Consider the following 18,371-nt stretch of genomic DNA (forward strand, 5'->3'; position numbering starts at 1 on the left):
GCAAAGCAGAAACCCAGGTAGAGTGATTTCAGTGAAAGGGAAACCCCCAAAGAGAAAAAGACACGTGTCTCTGCTCAGGATTGTGGGCTCTAGAGTAGAAATAAAGCAATTTTGAAGCTGGGTGCCGGCGGCTCACGCCTATAAACCTATCTACTCGGGAGACTCAGAGCTAAGGATTGCAGTTTCAAAGCCATCCCAGGTCCGAAAGTCCATGAGACTCTTACCTCCAGTAAACTACTCAGAAAAAGCCAGAAGAAGCGCTGTGTCTTAAGTGGTAGAGTACAAAGAGGCCCAGGGACAGTGTATAGGCGTGGAGTTCAAGCCCCAGAATGGGCAAAACCAAAAGCAAAACAACAGCAATTTTAAGAGATTGCTAACAGGGTGAAGGGATGAAAGTTTTTTTTTCAAGGCTCTCAAGTTAGAACACTTTCCAAGGTACCAAGAGTTGAGAGGATAGCCAGGGTCAACTGCTGTAAGTAGGTTCTTTGCAAAGGTTAATGAAAAATCCTGAAGCTTGCCCTGTTGCCTTGTGGGCTATTCACTATTCACTTTAATTTGTGGTGCTGATTTCAGCATCTAGCACGTGCTAGGCAAATGCTCTACCACTGAGCTATACCTCCAGCACTATGTGAAGTTCATTAAAGTTAAAAAAAAGTAACCATTTCATGGACATCCACACACAGACCAAAGGAGGATACTCTTAGGGGAGGGCAATGCCTCTGTGCCTCTAATCCTATAATGTTTATGGAAATGAACTCCAGGAAATGGAAACCAGAAAAAAAAAGGAGCCATTTAAAGTCTGGCTCCAATGGAACATTTCCTGTAATCTTAGCTACTCTGGAGGCTGAGATCTGAAGCCAGCCCAGGCAAGAAACTCCATGAGACGCTTAGCTCCAGTTAACTGCACAAAAAAAGCCCGAAGTGGAGTCTGTGGCTCAAGTGGTAGAGTGCTAACTGTGGGCACAAAAGCTCAGGGATAGTGCCCAGATCCTGAGTTTAAGTCCCAGGAACTGGCACGTGCGTGCGTATGCACACGCACAGGTGCGCGCACACACATGTAACAATGTTAGCTCCTCATTTGCATTAGTTTCATGTCAATATGTTCACATGTACTACTATGTTAAACTGCACCTTTGCAGGAAGTTCTGTTGGACGAGGCTCAAGTGTCTGCCAGTGACATGTCAGACTTTAAAGAACTTTGACAGGGGTAGTAGTGTGGATATTTGTTGGAAGGGATAGGTATAGGGTCTGGTGATCATGAGAACTAAGAACACATAGCTGTCTGCTCTTGTAGGGTCCTCCTTAGATTCCAAAGTGTAAGAGGCTTGTCTGTCCCTTGCGTATAAAGGTCATCATATAGATAAGAGACAGACTTGATGGGTATTTCCCAAGGTCATTTCATCACTGTGGTAATGATTGTGATACCTGTTTCTCCAGTCTTACAATAGTTTCTAGAATAGGGAATCCTTGTTGGCAAACTGCTGGGATGTTTAAATACTTAGTGACTCACCCTGTTGAATTTGACAAGCACATAGGAAACCTCCTTAGGGCAACTGTAAGATAGTAAGATAGCTAGGTAATTGTTTAACCTCTGGTAGGTAGAAAGGAAATCCAAAGGGATGCCAGAAAGTAGGTGAAATCTGAACAGTCAAGACTTTTTTAATCCACTCAAACTCAGTTTAGACGTCCTCAGCCCCGCCTCTTCTACTTTCGTGTTCCTAAAAACATCTATATTGCACTGCTTTCTGGACATCTCATCTGTGCCTGCTTGCAGTTTTCCTTATCTGATGTTATCTGAACTGAAGAGATTCTCACCCTGAGCAAATAATTAGGCCTACAAGCCATAATGAGCCACAATTCCTCTTGATTTTTATCTAGGGTTTTTTTTGGGGGGTCTGGTTGTAGGGCCTGAACTCTAGGTCTGGGCACTGTCCCTTAGCTCTTCAGCTCAAGGCTAGCGCTCTACCACTTGAGCCACAGCACCACTTTTGGCTTTTTTTCTTTTTGTTTATGTGGTGCTGAGGAATCGAACCCAGGGCCTCAGACATGCAAGGCAAGCACTCTACCACTGGGCCACCTTCCCAGCCCCTTATCTAGGGTTTTTATGAGAAGTCTGGTTCTATTGTTTTGCTTTGATTCATTTTTTAGTTTTGATAAAGGAGTTTTCTAAGTGATAGTGGGGGTCTGGCTTAAATTTTTATCCAAAATATCCTTTTTTTGTCACAATTCCCCCCCCCCGCCACATTTTCCCCCTATAAAACAAGGCTAAGAGTGAGACACCCTGGGATTTATCTGAAAGTTTATTTCTGTATTTTAATTCCAAATGGAAAGGAATAAGGAAACATTTGTAAGTTTCAGTTTAAAAAAAAAACATTATTTATAGTGTACCTGAGGCCCAGAACATATTCCACCTGACTTTCTACAATACATTCTTTATTTTCACCAGGAAAGGTTGAAATGAGTTTATTTTGGGCTAGACTCCACAGTGGTAGCTCATTATAGGGAGATGGAGTTTCTGCTAGGTTGAGAACTTCATCAAGTTAATGGCTTCCATATCCTGTTAGAAATCCTTGTTCCTTTGCTAGTCTTTAGAAACTATTGTGTTGCAAAGAACAGAGCTCTTCAAGTTAACCAAAGTACTGTTGACACAGTTGAGAATAAGCATTGTTCATTTCTATGGGTTTATTTTTTTCCTTTTTTTTAAATTGTGAAAATACTGTGCTGAGGGGTTACAATTACAAGGGCAAGATAATGAGTACATTTCTTATCAAGCATTGTAGCCTCCTCCTTTGTTTTCCCTTCCCATCCCCCCCCCCCAAAGTTGTAAAGTTCGTTTTTTCCACGTAACGACTTGTACATCTCATTGTTGCAATGGGTCCACCTGTATCTCTATTTAAACGATTTGTTTTTTCCCTTTCCCACCACAAATTATACCAACATCAAATACAGTGAAAGGGGGAAGGAAATACAAAGCAACAAAGAAATCATCTTATAAATGTGTTAGAAACAATCACCTGAAAGAAAAAAAAACATTTGAATACATATCTTAGGGTTCATTTCCCTAACATCAACTTATCTGATCTTTTCTGCTTGACTCAGACATATACTAGTTATTGCAAATAAGGGAAACCATGGGATCTATGTTTCTTTGGGCCTGGCTTACTTCACTTATTATAATTTTTTCCAAGTCTTAACATTTCCTAACAAATGGGGCAATTGTTAGGTTATTAAAAAGAGATAGCCAAGTAAGAACAGCACCACACATGTGGTATTCAGGTAAGGGGTAGGTTTATTCTTCGTTCCGGCTGGCACCAGGCCATCTTGGTCCTCCATGCTGTGGGGAAAGGCCTGGGAGAGAGAGCTGGGAAAGAGAGAGAAAAGAGCTAGAAAAGAGAGAAAAGAGCTAGAAAGGAGAGCGTCTGGGAAAGGTGGGAAAGAGAGAGCTAGGAAACAGAAGGAAAGAGCTAGGAAAGAGCAGAGAGAGAGAGAGAGAGTCTGGGCCTGGGCTAGGCCTTATCTAGGGTTTGGGCTGAGAAAGGTGTGGTCACATCAAATTCAGATGTGACCTCAGCGGACGCAGATGTGACCTCTTCCAGGTGTGCCAGTTGCCTAGGTAACACGCAGGTACTGGGTGGAGACTTTGCTGGGAGGAGGGTGGAGTCTGCTCGCCATCCAGGAGCGGACCTTACAGCAATGTCATTCTTTCTGATGGAGGCATAGAATTCCATTGTGTATATATACCACATTTTCTTGATCCATCTACTGAGGGGCATCTGGGTTGGTTCCATATCTTAGCTATGGTAAATAAGATGCTGGAGGGGATGTGGACAGAAGGGAACCTTGCTTCATTGTTGGTTGGAATATAAAATTGTTCAATCACTTTGGAAAGCAGTATGGAGGTTCCTCAAAAAATTTCACATAGAGCTCCCCTATGACCCAGCAATCCCACTTTTGGGTATTTACCCAAATGATCCCAAACAAGACCACACTAAAGCTACCAGCATGACTATGTTTATTCTATGGGTTTATGTCTAGCTCAATATGCTGTATAGCAGACTGGCTATCAAACACAGGTAGATTTCCTCCCCTGAATTCATGGTTCTTCACCTCCCTTCCTCCCTCCTTCCGTTGTGGGGCCTGAACTCTGGGCCTGGGGGCTGTCCCTCAGCTCTTCAGCTCAAGGCTCAAGCTCCACCACTTGAGCCACAGCACCACTTCTGGCCTTTTCTGTTTATGTGGTGCTGAGGAATTGAACCCAGGACCTCATGCATGCAAGGCAAGCGCTCTACCACTGAGCCACCTTCCCAGCCCATGACTTTGTATTTCTCATATCCATTGCCAGGTGGCAGGCTTATTCTCTTACCTGGCCCCATTTGCCACCATCTGCCTGAGGTAGAAGAAGCTTCTTCTAAGGTCCTGTTTACCTGTTCTCTCAAGGCAGTTCTGATTGTGGTGTCACCTTTTTTTGTGTGCTGGTTCTGAGACTTGTACTCAGCCTGAATACTGTCTCTAAGCTTCTTTTGCTCAAGCTTCTTCTGCCATCGAGTCACAGTTCCACTTCAGGCTTTTTGGTGGCTAAATTGGAGGTAACCGTGTTGTGACTTTCTTGCCCAGGCTGGCTTGAACTGCAGTCCTCAAATTTCAGTCTCCTGAGTAGCTAGGATAATAGGTATGAACCGCCTGTGCCTGGCTCCTATGTTCTTTTGTTAGGTGTAGTGCCTTTTCATTTTCTTCGGGTTTGAGTTACATTTTTCCAAACTCCTCAGTCTCTTTGCTGTTGTCATGTAGTGTCCTCTGCTGGTAATTTCTAGTATATTCACTCTATCAAAACCCACTGTATTTACACAAGCATAAAAGGAAAAAAAAGTCATCATTGAATATACACTCCAGTAATACTTGGTATAACAAAAACATTCCAGAGGCCAAAGAAACTAGTAAAGATTTGTTGTTAAATTACCCAGTTTGAGAGGACCACATACCAGATTTTTCATTGATTTCAAAGGGTTGAAAGATATCTTTGCAAATGGGGACATTTGGCAAATACCACTGTCATGCAAATGGTCACACACTTGCCATCACAATAATGATAGTACAAATAATAATAGCACAAATAATAGTAAGAGCAGAAATGCACTTCCACATTCCTGCTGTATGTCTGTATAGTGTATACCAACCTGATTCCCATCAGAAAGTATTCAGGTCAACCCAGAGGAGGGACTATTTTGCAGAATATCTGATCTGAACTTTTAGAGAAGCACACTAAAAAAATACTCAAGTGAAATGAGGGTTTAAAAAATAGCAGATGGCAGTATATGCTCCTTTATTCTAAAGCAGAACAGTAATAAAGGACATATTGGGCAGTGGGGACACTTGAAGATGATGGCTCTTGTACTAGATAATGGTATTGTCCACATGAACTGGTGAGACTGTGGTACTGGTCAGGTGATTACCTAAGTCTTCAGTGACAGGTATTTGCTGAAGTCCTTTTTGTTATTGTGAAAATACCATACAGAGGGGTTACAATTACATGGGCATGCTGAAGTCCTTAAGGCTGATGTCTGATGTCTGCAGTGGCCACTTGTTCCTTCAACTTAAACTTGAAAACATATCAAGAAGGCTTTTTTTTTTTTTTTTTTGGGTCCGGTCGTGGGGCCTGAACTCTGGGCCTGGGTGCTGTCCCTCAGCTCTTCAGCTCAAGGCTAGCACTCTACCACTTGAGCCACAGCGCCACTTCCAGCTTTTTTTTCTTTCTGCTTATGTGGTGCTGAGGAATCGAACCCAGGGCCTCAGGCATGCAAGGCAAGAACTCTACCACTGAGCCAACTTCCCAGCCCTATCAAGAAGGTTTTAAACAATTATCTCCCTGTCTGTTTAATTTGTTTGGTAACTGTGATTATATAAAAATAAGTGCTCAAGCTTTGGACCCTTAGGGAGTCTGTTTGCCGAGTGTAGCTTTTTTTTTTCTTTCTTTTTTATTGTGAAAATACTGTACAGAGGGGTTACAATTACATGGGCAAGATAATGAGTACATTTCTTATTAAGTATTGTAGCCTCCTCCTTTGTTTCCCCTTCCCATTCCTGTCCATATCCCCCCCGCCCCGCCCCACCAAAATTGGAAAGTTCATTTTCGACATCACGACTTGTACATCTCATTGTTGCAATGGGTCCACCTGTATCCCTATTAAAACAATTTGTTTTTTCCCTTCCCCTCCACAAATTATACCAACATCAAATACAGTGAAAACAGGGGTTATACCATGGGGGAGGAACATACAAAGCAACAAAGAAATATCTTATGAATATGTTAGACACAATAGCAAGAAAGAAAAAAACATTTGAGTCCTTAACTTGGGATTCATTTTGCTTAACATCAACTTATCTGACCATTTCTGCTTGTCTCAGACATATACTAGTTATTGCAAATAAGGGAAATCATGGGACCTATGTTTCTTTAGGCCTGGCTTACTTCACTTAATAGAATTTTTCTTTCGCACATTCTCTAGTCTAGATCCCCTACTGAGACAGTCCTTTTGCAATGTTCGTTCTTGTTTCTTCTTTTTCCAGATTGCCACCTATAGTTCGAGGAGGTGCCATCGACAGATACTGGCCCACTGCTGATGGGCGCCTTGTTGAGTATGACATAGATGAAGTGGTGTACGATGAAGATTCACCTTATCAGAACATTAAAATTCTGCACTCAAAGCAGTTTGGAAATATTCTCATTCTTAGTGGAGATGTTAGTAAGTATCATACCTTGTGGCAAGGTGCCAGGATAATGGTGTTTTTTGGGGGTGGGGATGGGAGTGGGGGACGTTAGCACTGTGGATTTCAAATTTGGTTCTTTTATTTTTTCAGTCGTGGGGCTTGAACTCTTGGCCTGGGTGCTGTCCCTAAGCTCTTCAGCTCAAGGAGGGTGCTGAACCATTTGAGCCACAGCTCCACTTCTGGTTTTCTGGTGGTTAATTGGAGATGAGAGTCACACATATTTTCCTGCCCAGTCTGGCTTTGAATTGTGATAATCAGATCTCAGCCTCCTGAGTAGCTAGGATTATAGGCGTGAGCCACTGGCGCCTGACTTCCAAGTTTGGTTCTTACTGCTGTCTCTAATCATTCATACTCACCAGGAGGCTGTGGCTCATGTCTGCTACTTGCTATTCAGGTGGCTGACATCTGAGGATTGAGGTTCAAAACAAACCCAGAAAGATAAATCCTTCAGACTCTTACCTCTAATTAATCAACCAAAAGCTGGGAGTGGCAGTACAGCTCAGGTGGTGGAGTCAGTAGAAATGGCTGCGCAAGAGCTTAAGGCCCAGCATTCAAGCCCTAATACCTACACAAACAGACAAACCCCAAATTTCACATTCATATTAACCTATAGACTCAATTTTTTTTTCTTTTTCATCAATCGTGGGCCTGAACTCTGGGCCTGGGCACTGTCCCTCAGCTCTTCAGCTCAAGGCTAGCGCTCGACCACTTGAGCCACAGCGCCACTTTCGGGTTTTTCTGCTTATGTGGTGCTGAAGAATCAAACTCAGGGCCTCATGCATGCAAGACAAGCACTCTACCACTGAGCCACCTTCCCAGCCCCCATAGATTGAATTTTTATGTGAACTTCCTTTTTCTTGTGATGAGTGGCTGGATTTTATTTCTTTAAAAATTTAAAAAAAATTATTATTGTAGGGGCTGGGAAGGTGGCTCAGTGGTAGAGCACTTGCCTTACATGCCTGAGGCCCTGGGTTCGATTCCTCAGCACCACATAAGCAAAAAGAAAAAAGCTGGAAGTGGTGCTGTGGCTCAAGTGGTAGAGCGCTAGCCTTGAGCTGAAGAGCTGAGGGACAGCGCCCAAGCCCAGAGTTCAAGCCCCACGACCAACCAAAAAAAAAATATTATTGTAAAGGTGATGTTCAGAGGGGTTATAGTTGCATAACTCAGGTAAAGAGTACATTTTTTTTGTCAGTCCTGGGGCTTGAACTCAGGACCTGATCACTGTCCCTGAGCTTTTGCTTAAGGATAGCACTCTACCACTTGAGCCACAGCAATACTTCCGGCCTTTTGCTGTTTATGTGATACTAAGCAATTGAACCCTGGGCTTCATGAATGCTAGGCAAGCACTCTACCACTAAGCCATATTCCCAGCCCAAGAATACATTTCTTTTTGGACAGTGTCACTTCCTCCCTCGCTAGGTCTTATTGAAAAAGAAAGTGAAATTACATTTTAAAAACACTTTGTTACAGAAAAACTTAACACCATAATAAACAAATGAGTGTGATGAATCTATATATATTCACCAATAGCTATCAACAATCTACTTGTGGTAAGTCTTATTTCAGCTAAGCCCCAAGTCACCTTGTCACTATCAATGTTTTTTTCTCAAGGCTGGTGCTCTACACTTGAGTGCCTTCAGTTCCATCGATGTCATTTTGAAGTTGCTTCCGGATGCCATATTATTTCATCTGTGATTATTCAGCATTTCAGCACATTGTTCAGACTGGATTTTCTTCCCATTGACTGATGTCCTTTTTTACTAGACATCAGATGAATAATATTGATGAAGATTCCTTAGTGTAAAAGTCAAAATAACCTTGCACATTATGGAGATATTGGGGAAAGCCAATAATGAAAGGGAGGTAGCAATGAGGCTTGAACTCAGGACCTAGCCCTCTTACTTTTTTGCTTTTTTGCTCAAGGCAGGCATTTGAATAACACCTCTACTTCTGGCTTTTTGCTGGTTAATTTATGATTGGATTTCTCTGCCTAGGCTGGCTTCAGATTTTTATACTGAGATCTCAGCCTCCTGAGAACCTGGGGTTATAGGCATGGGCCACTGGCACCTGGTAAAAGTTTTTAAAGATGAAACAATTTTATATTTTCGATTAGATTCCAATACCTTCTAGAGTGGTAATGTCAGGGTGGTGGTGTATGTCTGAGTGGAGTCAACATTTGGATCTCTTTCTCTTCCCTAGATTTGGCAGAGAGTGATTTTGCATATACCCAGGCCATCATGGGAAGTGGCAAAGAAGATTACACTGGCAAGGATGTCCTGATTCTGGGAGGTGGAGATGGAGGCATATTATGTGAGATAGTCAAACTGAAACCAAAGATGGTCACTATGGTAGAGATATCCTTTGTTGTTTAACGGAACACGTTCCATGGACTTTTGCTTCCTTTTTTTTTTTCCTTTTTAATCTTGAGATTACAGTCAGCAAGCCTGATGCTAGTGGCTCATGCCTGTCATCCTAGCTACTCAGGAGGCTGAGATCTGAGGATCATGGTTCTAAGCCAGCCCTGGCAGGAAAGTCTGTGAAACTCTTTATCACCAATTTACCACCAAAAAGCTGGAAGTGGAGTTGTGGCTCAAGTGATAGGTTGCTATCCTCGAGCAAAAAAACTCAGGGATAGCACCCAGGCCCTGAGTTCAAGCCCTAAGGTTGGGACACACACATACACATATAGACACACACACAGATATACACACAAACACAAAAGATTTATGTATTACTACAGGCAGATCCATTCATTATATGGACTGCCTTGAACAAACGTTTCACTTTAGGACCAGTACCGTTTCACAGAGAAGCAGAGATAGAGATAATGTAGCTGAGTATTAAAGAGCAAGTAACTTTGGTACTCTATGATTATATAGCATTTGTCAAAATGGCTTCTGTAAACCATTTTATGGGAAGAAACAAAAATTTAGTTCCCTTTGAGTATCCCTAGAGTGAAAATAAAATTACTATCACAGTAATTTTTGAAACAATCAATTTAGTTTCATAAAACATTTATGCTTGTCTTAACTTTTTCTTAAGTATTACTCTTCAGAATTCTTAGATATACTGAAATTCTCCTTAACCTTTTTTGAACATTGACCAAATGGTGATTGATGGATGTAAGAAATTTATGCGAAAAACATGTGGCGACGTCCTAGACAATCTTAAAGGAGACTGCTATCAGGTAATTATGTTTTCATGGTAATGTCATTGAGTACTGATAATTACGTTATTGATTAGAATATGTCGTCTTAGTATTAGTGTACTTGGTTAAGTAGGTCGATTGTCTATGTGAATTAAATCACATTTGTATTTAACATTTAACTTACTTTTTGTTTTTGTCGGTTGTGGGGCTTGAACTCTGGGCCTGAGCACTGTCCCTCAGCTCATCAGTTCAAGGCTAGCACTCTACCATTTGAGCTACAGTGTCACTTCCGGCTTTCTGGTGGTTTATTGGAGATAAGAGTTTCACGGACTTTCTTGCCGGGGCTGGCTTTTAACTGCAATCCTCAGATCTCAGCCTCCTGAGTAGCTAGGATTACAGGTGTGAGCCACTGACGCCCAGCTTTAACTTACTTTTATATTTAGGATAGATAAATGTAGATGCTAAAAAATCAGAAATTCTAGATTATCTATGTCAATACAATTAACTAATTTTTGGTGTTCATGTCAAACTCAGGTTTGCATGTGGTAGGTATACAGTCTGCCGTGTGTGTGTGTGTGTGTGTGTGTGTGTGTGTGTGTGTGTGTGTGTGTGTACGTGTACATGTACAGGTACTGAGACTGAGATTTGAGCATTGAGGTTCAAAGTCAGCCCAGGCAGAAAAATCCATGAGAGTCATAATCTCCAGTTACCCAGCACAAAAGCTACAAATGAAGCTGTGGCTGAGGTGCTAGATCATCGGCTTTGAGCAAAAAAGGGACGTGCCCAGGCCCTGAGTTCAACTCTTTGAACCTAAAAAAAAAATGACTTTTTTGTATCTTTTACAACCAGTTATTATTAACATTTGCTTAAAAAATGATTCACAAAAAAAAAAAGAAAAACAAAAAACCTCTTTTTTTTTTTTTTTAAAGCCGGAAGTGGTGCTGTGGCTCAAGTGGTAGAGTGCTAGCCTTGAGCTGAAGAGCTGAAGGGCAGTACCCAGGCCCAGAGTTCAGGCCCACGACCGGACCCAAAACACAAAAACAAAATAAAACAAAAAAAAATGTTTCATTGGGGGCTGGGAAGGTGGCTCAGTGGTAGAGCGCTTGCCTTGCATGCATGAGGTCCTGGGTTCGATTCCTCAGCACCACATAAGCAAAAAGGAAAAAACTGGAAGCGGCGCTGTGGCTCAAGTGGTAGAGCACTAGCCTTGAGCTAAAGAGCTGAGGGACAGTGCCCAGGCCCAGAGTTCAGGCCCCACGACCGGACCCCCCTCCCCCCCCCAAAAAAAGTTTCATTGCTGGTCACTGGTGGTCTATGCCTGTAATCCTGGCTACTTAGGAAGCTGAGATCTGAGGACTGGGATATGATGCCAGCCTCCCAGGAAAGAAAGAGAAAGGAAGGAAGAAGGGAGGGAGGGAGAGAGAGAGGGAGGGGAGGGTAAAAAAGAGCAAGGAAGCAGTTTGAGATTATCACTTTGTGAGTGTGCACGCACATACACACAAACACACATACACGCATGAGTGTGCACCTCTCTGCAGCTTACACTTGGGGCCTGGTCAGTGTTCCTGACCTTTTTTTGCTCAAGGCTACCACTGTGCCACTTGAGCTGTAGCTCCACTTCAGGCTTTTCAGTGGTTGTTGAGAAAAAGTCTCACACTTTCCTGCTTGGTCTGGCTTTGAACCTTAATCCTCAGATCTCAGCATCCTGAATTGAACTAGGATTACAGGACTGAGCCTCTGGCGTCCTGCTCCATAGCTTAATATGAATTTGTTAGGTAAAATAAATTTGTAATAGAGGGAAATACATTAAAACATAATAGAAGATATTATTAGAAACTTGCCTCTAAGGTTATAGCTAATGACATAGTACAAAATAAATGACAAAAGCCATTACCATAGAAATTAGGATCCAAATGATGGATGCTTATTACCTGTGCTCAACATTGGTTCCTGCCCCCCTAAACCCCTTCTGGCCCTGGGGCGTGAACTCAGGGCCCGAGTGCTTTCCCTGAACATCTTTTGCTCAAGGCTAGTGCTCTACCACTTTAAGCCACAAATGCCACTTCTAGCTTTTTCTTAATAGTTTATTGGAGATCAGAGTCTCATGGCCTTTCCTGCCTGGGCTGGCTTTGAACTGCCATCCTCAGATTTCAGCCTTTTGAGTAGCTAGGATTATAGCGTGAACCACAGGTACCTGACCTCCACATTGTTTTTAAGCTGATATATATATATATATAGAAAGTATAAGGTTGGAAGATGAAAATAACATACATATTAAAATAATTGCATGTGATATCTATGTTCACAAAATGTAAGAAACTTGTCTAAACTTTTAGTTGGATTCATGAAAATTTGGTGAAGCCTAAAAACAATTTGCTAAACACTGAATAAAAGGAAATGAGGGAACAGGAAATCCCATTCCATGTCAAAAGTCAACTTAAATATGTAGGCATAAACTTAACAAAAATATTAGGAGATTGACTTGAATTACAAATGAACTTTAAAACCAGTCTCATTCTAAGCCTAGCTGTTCATTTATTTTTAAAAAAAGAAATATCTGAGACTAGCCAGGAAAACTTTGGAGGTAGTCTTGAGCCTTGTCCTGTTGGTCAAGTTACTGTAAGGTCCAGTAAACAAATAGGAAATGAGACACAGATAGCAGACAGATAAGAATCAAGTTATGGGAACCTGAACTTGTCTGAAGTATACTAGGGACAACGTGAGGAACCAGCTACTTGGCATGCATTGCTGGTTGAGGCATGGACTGCTATTAAAATTGAAAACCAGCCAGGTGCCATTAGCTACTCAGATTGCTGAGATCTGAAGACTGCAATTCAAGGCTACCTCCAGCAGGCGATTCCAGGGGACCTTACCTTTAGTTAACCAGCAAAAAGCCAGGTGTGGAAGTATGGCTCAAGTGGTAAAGCCCCAGCCTTGAGTGGAAAAGCTAAGGGAGAGATGAAGCCCTGAGTTGAAGCTCCAGAACTCCCTTCCCCCTCAATAAAAACAATAAGAATTAAAAATTCTGAAAACTAGAACACATGTGTCTTTTTTTTCCCCCAGTCCTGGGGCTCGAACTCAGGGCCTGGGTGCTTCCCTGAACCTCTTTGTGCTCAAGGCTAGCACTCTGCCACTTGAGCCACAGTGCTACTTCCTTCCTATTCTGAGTAGTTTATTAGAGATTAGAGTCTCAGGTACTTTCCAGACTGGGCTGGCTTCAAACTGCAATCCTTGGATCTCAGCCTCATGAGTAGCTAGGATGACAGGCATGAGCAACCAGTACCCAGCCACACATGGTTTTTTTTTTAACTCCCTAACCCAAAGTTTGTGCATTTAACACATAAGCAGAATTATCAGTGCCAGGACTGTGCTTATAGAAGACAAAGCTTGGCCATAAGAATAGAATTTTTTGTTGTTTGTTTGTTTTGTTTTCCTGGGGTATAAACTCAGGGCTCTGTCCCTGAGTTGCTTTTTTTTTTTTGCCATAGGGCTTGAACTCTGGGCTGGGTGCTGTCCCTGAGCTCTTCAGCTCAAGGCTAGCCCTTTACCGTAGCGCCATTTCCGCTTTTCTGAGTGGTTTATAGGAGATAAGAGTCTCACAGATTTTCCTGCCCGGCGACTGGCTTTGAACCGTGATCCTCAGATCTCAGCCTCCTGAGTAGCTAGGATGACAGGCAAGAGCCACCGGCACCCAGCTGGCAGGTGCTTTAACCCTGACACACACCCTGGCCCCAAGATGAGATTCACATGTGGGTTATAGTAGTTGGGGTGTTAGTACTTTTCTCTCTACCTAATTAAACATTAAGTGAAACAGGTTATTAAATAATAATTCAGTAACAGGACAAGTTACAAGGAACTGTTTATCAGACTTTGATTGCTAAGTTTTAATATGTGACTTTGTTGTTCTTGTTGGTGGTGGTTGTGGGCCTTGAACTTTGGGTCTGGGTGCTGTCCCTGAGCTCTTTTTCTACTGCTACTACTCCACCACATTGAGCCACAGTTCCATTTCCTGTTTTCTGGTGATTAATTGGAGATAAGAGTCTTACAGACTTTTCTGCTTGGACTGGCTTCAAACCACAATCCTCAGATTTCAGCCTCCTGAGTAGCTAGGATTACAGGTGTGAGCCACCAGCACCCACTGTGAATTTTTTTTTAACTAAAAAAATAAAAGCTGGGGGAAAAAACCCTCCAGCCTCATTCAGAGTTTTGCCTGGAGCCAGATGGTCTACAAAACATAGCTTCCATACTTCAAAAATATGGAAAACTCCCAGCTATTTCCTGTACACTAGTTTTCCTCACCGTGTTTTGTTCTCTGCATGTGTTTCCTATAAGGTTGAATTTACAAGTAAAGCAAGTAAGAGATTTATAATAATAACTACTAATAGTATGAATTACTGAAGTAAAATTCCTGGTGTCTTTACTCTATGTGCAAATGCTTGTGCATATGTGTACAGTTAGGTTTGAACCGAAGCATTGCTCATGCTATGCACATATTCAACTACCAAGCTACACCCCCAGCATCACCACTCCTGTGCTTTAGAGCCCTTATTAAGTAAAACAGTGCTTAAGTGAACCCAAGCACTGTGTTAGCAGGATAATCTGACAACTAAGACAGAAGCGAATAGACTAGTTGTATACATAGCGTGGATACTCCAGACAATGGAATTTACTCATGTCCTGGGTGATGCTGTGTGGAGGTGTGTCATACTGCTCAGAATTAAGTGCACATAATTTACAACTCGGGGGGCTGGGAAGTTGTCTCAGTGGTAGAGCACTGGCCTTGCATGCTCGAGGCCCTGGGTTTGATTCCTCAGCACCACATAAGGGAAAAAAAGCCGGAAGTGGCGCTGTGGCTCAAGTAGTAGAGTGCTAGCCTTGAGCTGAAGACTGAGGGACAGCGCCCAGGCCCAGAGTTCAGGCACCACGACCGGACCCAAAAAAAAAAAAATTACAACTCAGATTATTTCCTGTTACACACACACACACACACACACACACACACACACTCACACACACACACACTCACACACACATATCTATGGTTGGGTAATTGGGAACTAAGACCATGGGTAGTGTCCCTGGATAAGGGTTATCTTATTACTGTGTAGGTTTATTTGAGAATTGGAGCCCTTAATGGCTATTCTCCACTGTTGGATCACTCCTCTATAGTAGAAGCTGGTATTTATGACTAATTTTTTTATCAGCAGTATTCAGAGCATATGAAACACTATCGTTTAATAGTAATAGATACAAAAACCAAAAGACAATGAAGACCTGTAGTGTTTAGTATAAAAACAGAGCAGAATCTGGGCTTACACTAGTAATCAGGAGGCTGGGACCTGAGATTGTGGTTCAAAGCCAGCCTGAGAAGAAAATCTGGCAAATTCTCACTTCCAAAAGCTCAAAGACTGCCCTGGACCTGAGTTCAAGCCCTAGGACTGGCACAACAAAAAGGAACAGAAAATATAGTCAGTGTTAGAAGAGGCAGTCTGAAGCAGAGTTAGCTTTTGAACCTTGCTTTCAGATAGTTCTTGGTACACTTCTTATTGAGTGCCTTTGGGCAAGCTGTGGAATTCGTCTTAAGTGATTGTGTTTCTCTGTGGGTAAAATGGGGGCAATAACAATACCGGTAGGGTTGTTGTTTAGATGAGGTGTGCGTGACTGTGAAGCTTAATGCCAAGTGCTGCTTTTTTCTATTAGTTGATAGTGTGGCAGATGCTGTGGAGCTTGGCCCCAGCTGGCATTGTCCCTTTCTAAGGTAACTGTTGTTAATAACTACATCCATATGTGTTGGCTCATGCGCATAATGTGTTGGCTCATGTTCTCTGGGTGACAGGTTCTAATAGAGGACTGTATTCCAGTACTGAAGAGGTACGCCAAAGAAGGGAGAGAGTTTGATTATGTGATTAATGACTTGACAGCGGTTCCGATCTCCACATCTCCAGAAGAAGGTAGATTCTGTGTCATATTTTTTCAGAGTTTTTTTATTCTTATCATAGAGGTGATGTACAGAGGGGTTACAGTTACATAAGTGAGGTAAAGTATATATTTCTCTTTGGACAATGTTGCCCCCTCCTCTCACACTCTACCAATTCTGTATCATATTTTTAGTCTAGGTACTTGCTCATGAAAATGTTTTGTTAGTGCATCTGTGTTAATTAAGATCTCGAATGACCCATTTTTCCCTTTTTTTCCTGTATGTGTGTGCGTGTGTGTGTGTGTGTGTACGTGTGTGCACACATGCATGCACACCCACACCTCCCTCCCTCCCCCACACTAGTTCTGTCTTTCTTTCTTTCCCTTCCTTCCTTCCTTCCTTCCTTCCTTCCTTTTCCCTTCCTCCATTCCTTCCTTCCTTCCTTCCTTCTTCCTCCCTCCCTCCCTCCCTCCCTCCCTCCCTTCTTTCTTTCTTTCTTTCTTTCTTTCTTTCTTTCTTTCTTTCTTTCCTTCCTTCCTTTTCCCTTCCTCCATTCCTTCCTTCCTTCCTTCCTTCTTCCTCCCTCCCTCCCTCCCTCCCTCCCTCCCTTCTTTCTTTCTTTCTTTCTTTCTTTCTTTCTTTCTTTCTTTCTTCCTTTCTTTCTTTCTTCCTTTCTTTCTTTCTTTCTTTCTCTTGCTGTGGGTCCTGGGGCTCAAACTTGGGGCCAAAATGCTGCTCCTGAACTTTTTTTGCTCGAGACTATTGCTTTTACCTCCTGAGCCACAGCTCCACTTTGTGCTTATTTTTGGTGGTGAATTGGAGATGAGTCTCACAGACTTCTCTGGACTGTCTTGAAACCATGATTTTCAGATCTCAGCCTCCTCATTAGCTAGGATTACAGGCGTGAACCACCAGAAGTAGACAGTTCTTTCATTTTTAAAAAAGATGTTACACTGAGGCCCATGGTAGAAAAATGGCTGGCTTTGGCTTTATATCCTATTGTGCCATTTAATGAGTAGATTAGCTCACTTATTTGAAACTGTCATTCAAAAGGGCTCATAATCACATCATTAAAACTAATTGATAATTTTTTTATTTTTTATTTTTTACCTGTAGCAAGACATGCTGGGGATGTTTCTAACCAACAACATAGATTATTCCCCTTCTTAAACCACATGCCCCACACCTGCTGGTTCATGGTTTCTCTGTTAATGTTTCTTCTATAAACATAACTTCTTGCTGAGTTTACAAAATGGGCCCCAATCTGATGAGCATTGTGGTTTCTCTCTAGGTCTATTCCTTCCCTCTCGAGCAGTTTTCTTTCTGGTTGCAAGTACTGCCTTTGGCTTGAATATTTCTCTGGGGCAGGTACTGGGGTACAAAGCAGGGCAAGCATGCTACAGCACTGAGATTTACATCCCCAGACCCCAGTGTGAGTTGTTATACTGGTGTGAGAGCAGGGCTGATTGGTTGCTGTTGTATTTTGACCTAGGTGTTTGTGTGTGGAGGACACTAGTATTGTTCATGAACACACTCCAGTATTGAGTCTCAAGATCTATCATAGATCTTGTATGTGTGTGTGTGTGTGTGTGTGTGTGTGTGTGTGTGCGCGTGCGTGTGTGTGTGTGTGTGTGTGTGCGTGCGTGCGCGCACGCGCGGGGGGGGGGAGAAAGAGACATTTGAGTACTGGAGTGAATATTTGCTGATAAGTATTTTTGATGCATACAAACTTATATATAAAACTTAATTTTTTAATACTCAGATTCCACATGGGAGTTTCTCAGACTGATTCTTGACCTCTCGATGCGAGTACTGAAACAAGATGGGAAGTACTTTACACAGGTAGGCTACTCAAGTCCCTCCCCCCAAGAAGAATAAATAATTTGAAGTTCAAACTCAAAATTAAAATTTATGTATGTTAAGGACAGAACAACTTCATTAGAATATATTATTTCAACTAGTAACTTTCTCATTAGTTGGCCTGTCTTGAGTTTGCAGCAAGACCCTCAATAATCTGATTTGTAGTCTGGTCTTTGGCTGTAGTTTGAAATTTGGCCACAAGATGGCAACAAAGACCATGTTTTTTCTTTTTTCCTCATCTCAGAGCAGTCTTCATTGCAAACCTCATTTAGTGATACACACGATAAACAGCTTTACCCTGTAGTAATACTTTCTGCCACCAGATGGAAGTAAATTGTAGCTCTCCCCCCGCCCTCTTCCCAGCCCCATTGAAAATGTGAAGGTGTTTTGTTTGGTTGGTTTTGGGGTTTTGTTTTTTGAGGTTTTTTTGGACGTGTGTGTATGTTGTTCCTGGGCCTTGAAATCAAGGCCTGGGTGTTGTTCCTGAGCTTTATTTATTTATTTTTGGCTGGTCCTGGGGCTTGAATGCTGAGCCTGGGTACTGTCCATAAGCTTCTTTTGCTCACAGCTAGTACTCTACCACTTGGGCCACAGTGCCCCTTCCAGTTTTTGAGTGATTAATTGGAGATACGAGTCTCATGAACTTACTTGTCCAAGTTCGCTTTGAAACACGATCCTCAG

General features: G+C 42.3%; 1 protein-coding gene across 1 annotated transcript in view; it reads left to right on the forward strand.

The window, feature by feature from the left end:
* Positions 1-18,371, forward strand: part of Sms (spermine synthase) — a 69,078-nt gene that overhangs the window by 43,546 nt on the left and 7,161 nt on the right. Inside the window, exons 5-9 of the mRNA XM_013026492.1 lie at positions 6,565-6,740; positions 8,965-9,119; positions 9,863-9,952; positions 15,750-15,864; positions 17,593-17,672. Of these exons, the coding sequence (XP_012881946.1) occupies positions 6,565-6,740; positions 8,965-9,119; positions 9,863-9,952; positions 15,750-15,864; positions 17,593-17,672 (616 nt within the window). The remainder of the gene's footprint in view (positions 1-6,564; positions 6,741-8,964; positions 9,120-9,862; positions 9,953-15,749; positions 15,865-17,592; positions 17,673-18,371) is intronic.

The sequence above is a fragment of the Dipodomys ordii genome, unplaced genomic scaffold (assembly GCF_000151885.1).
Source record: "Dipodomys ordii isolate 6190 unplaced genomic scaffold, Dord_2.0 Scaffold94, whole genome shotgun sequence".
NCBI lineage: Eukaryota > Metazoa > Chordata > Mammalia > Rodentia > Heteromyidae > Dipodomys > Dipodomys ordii.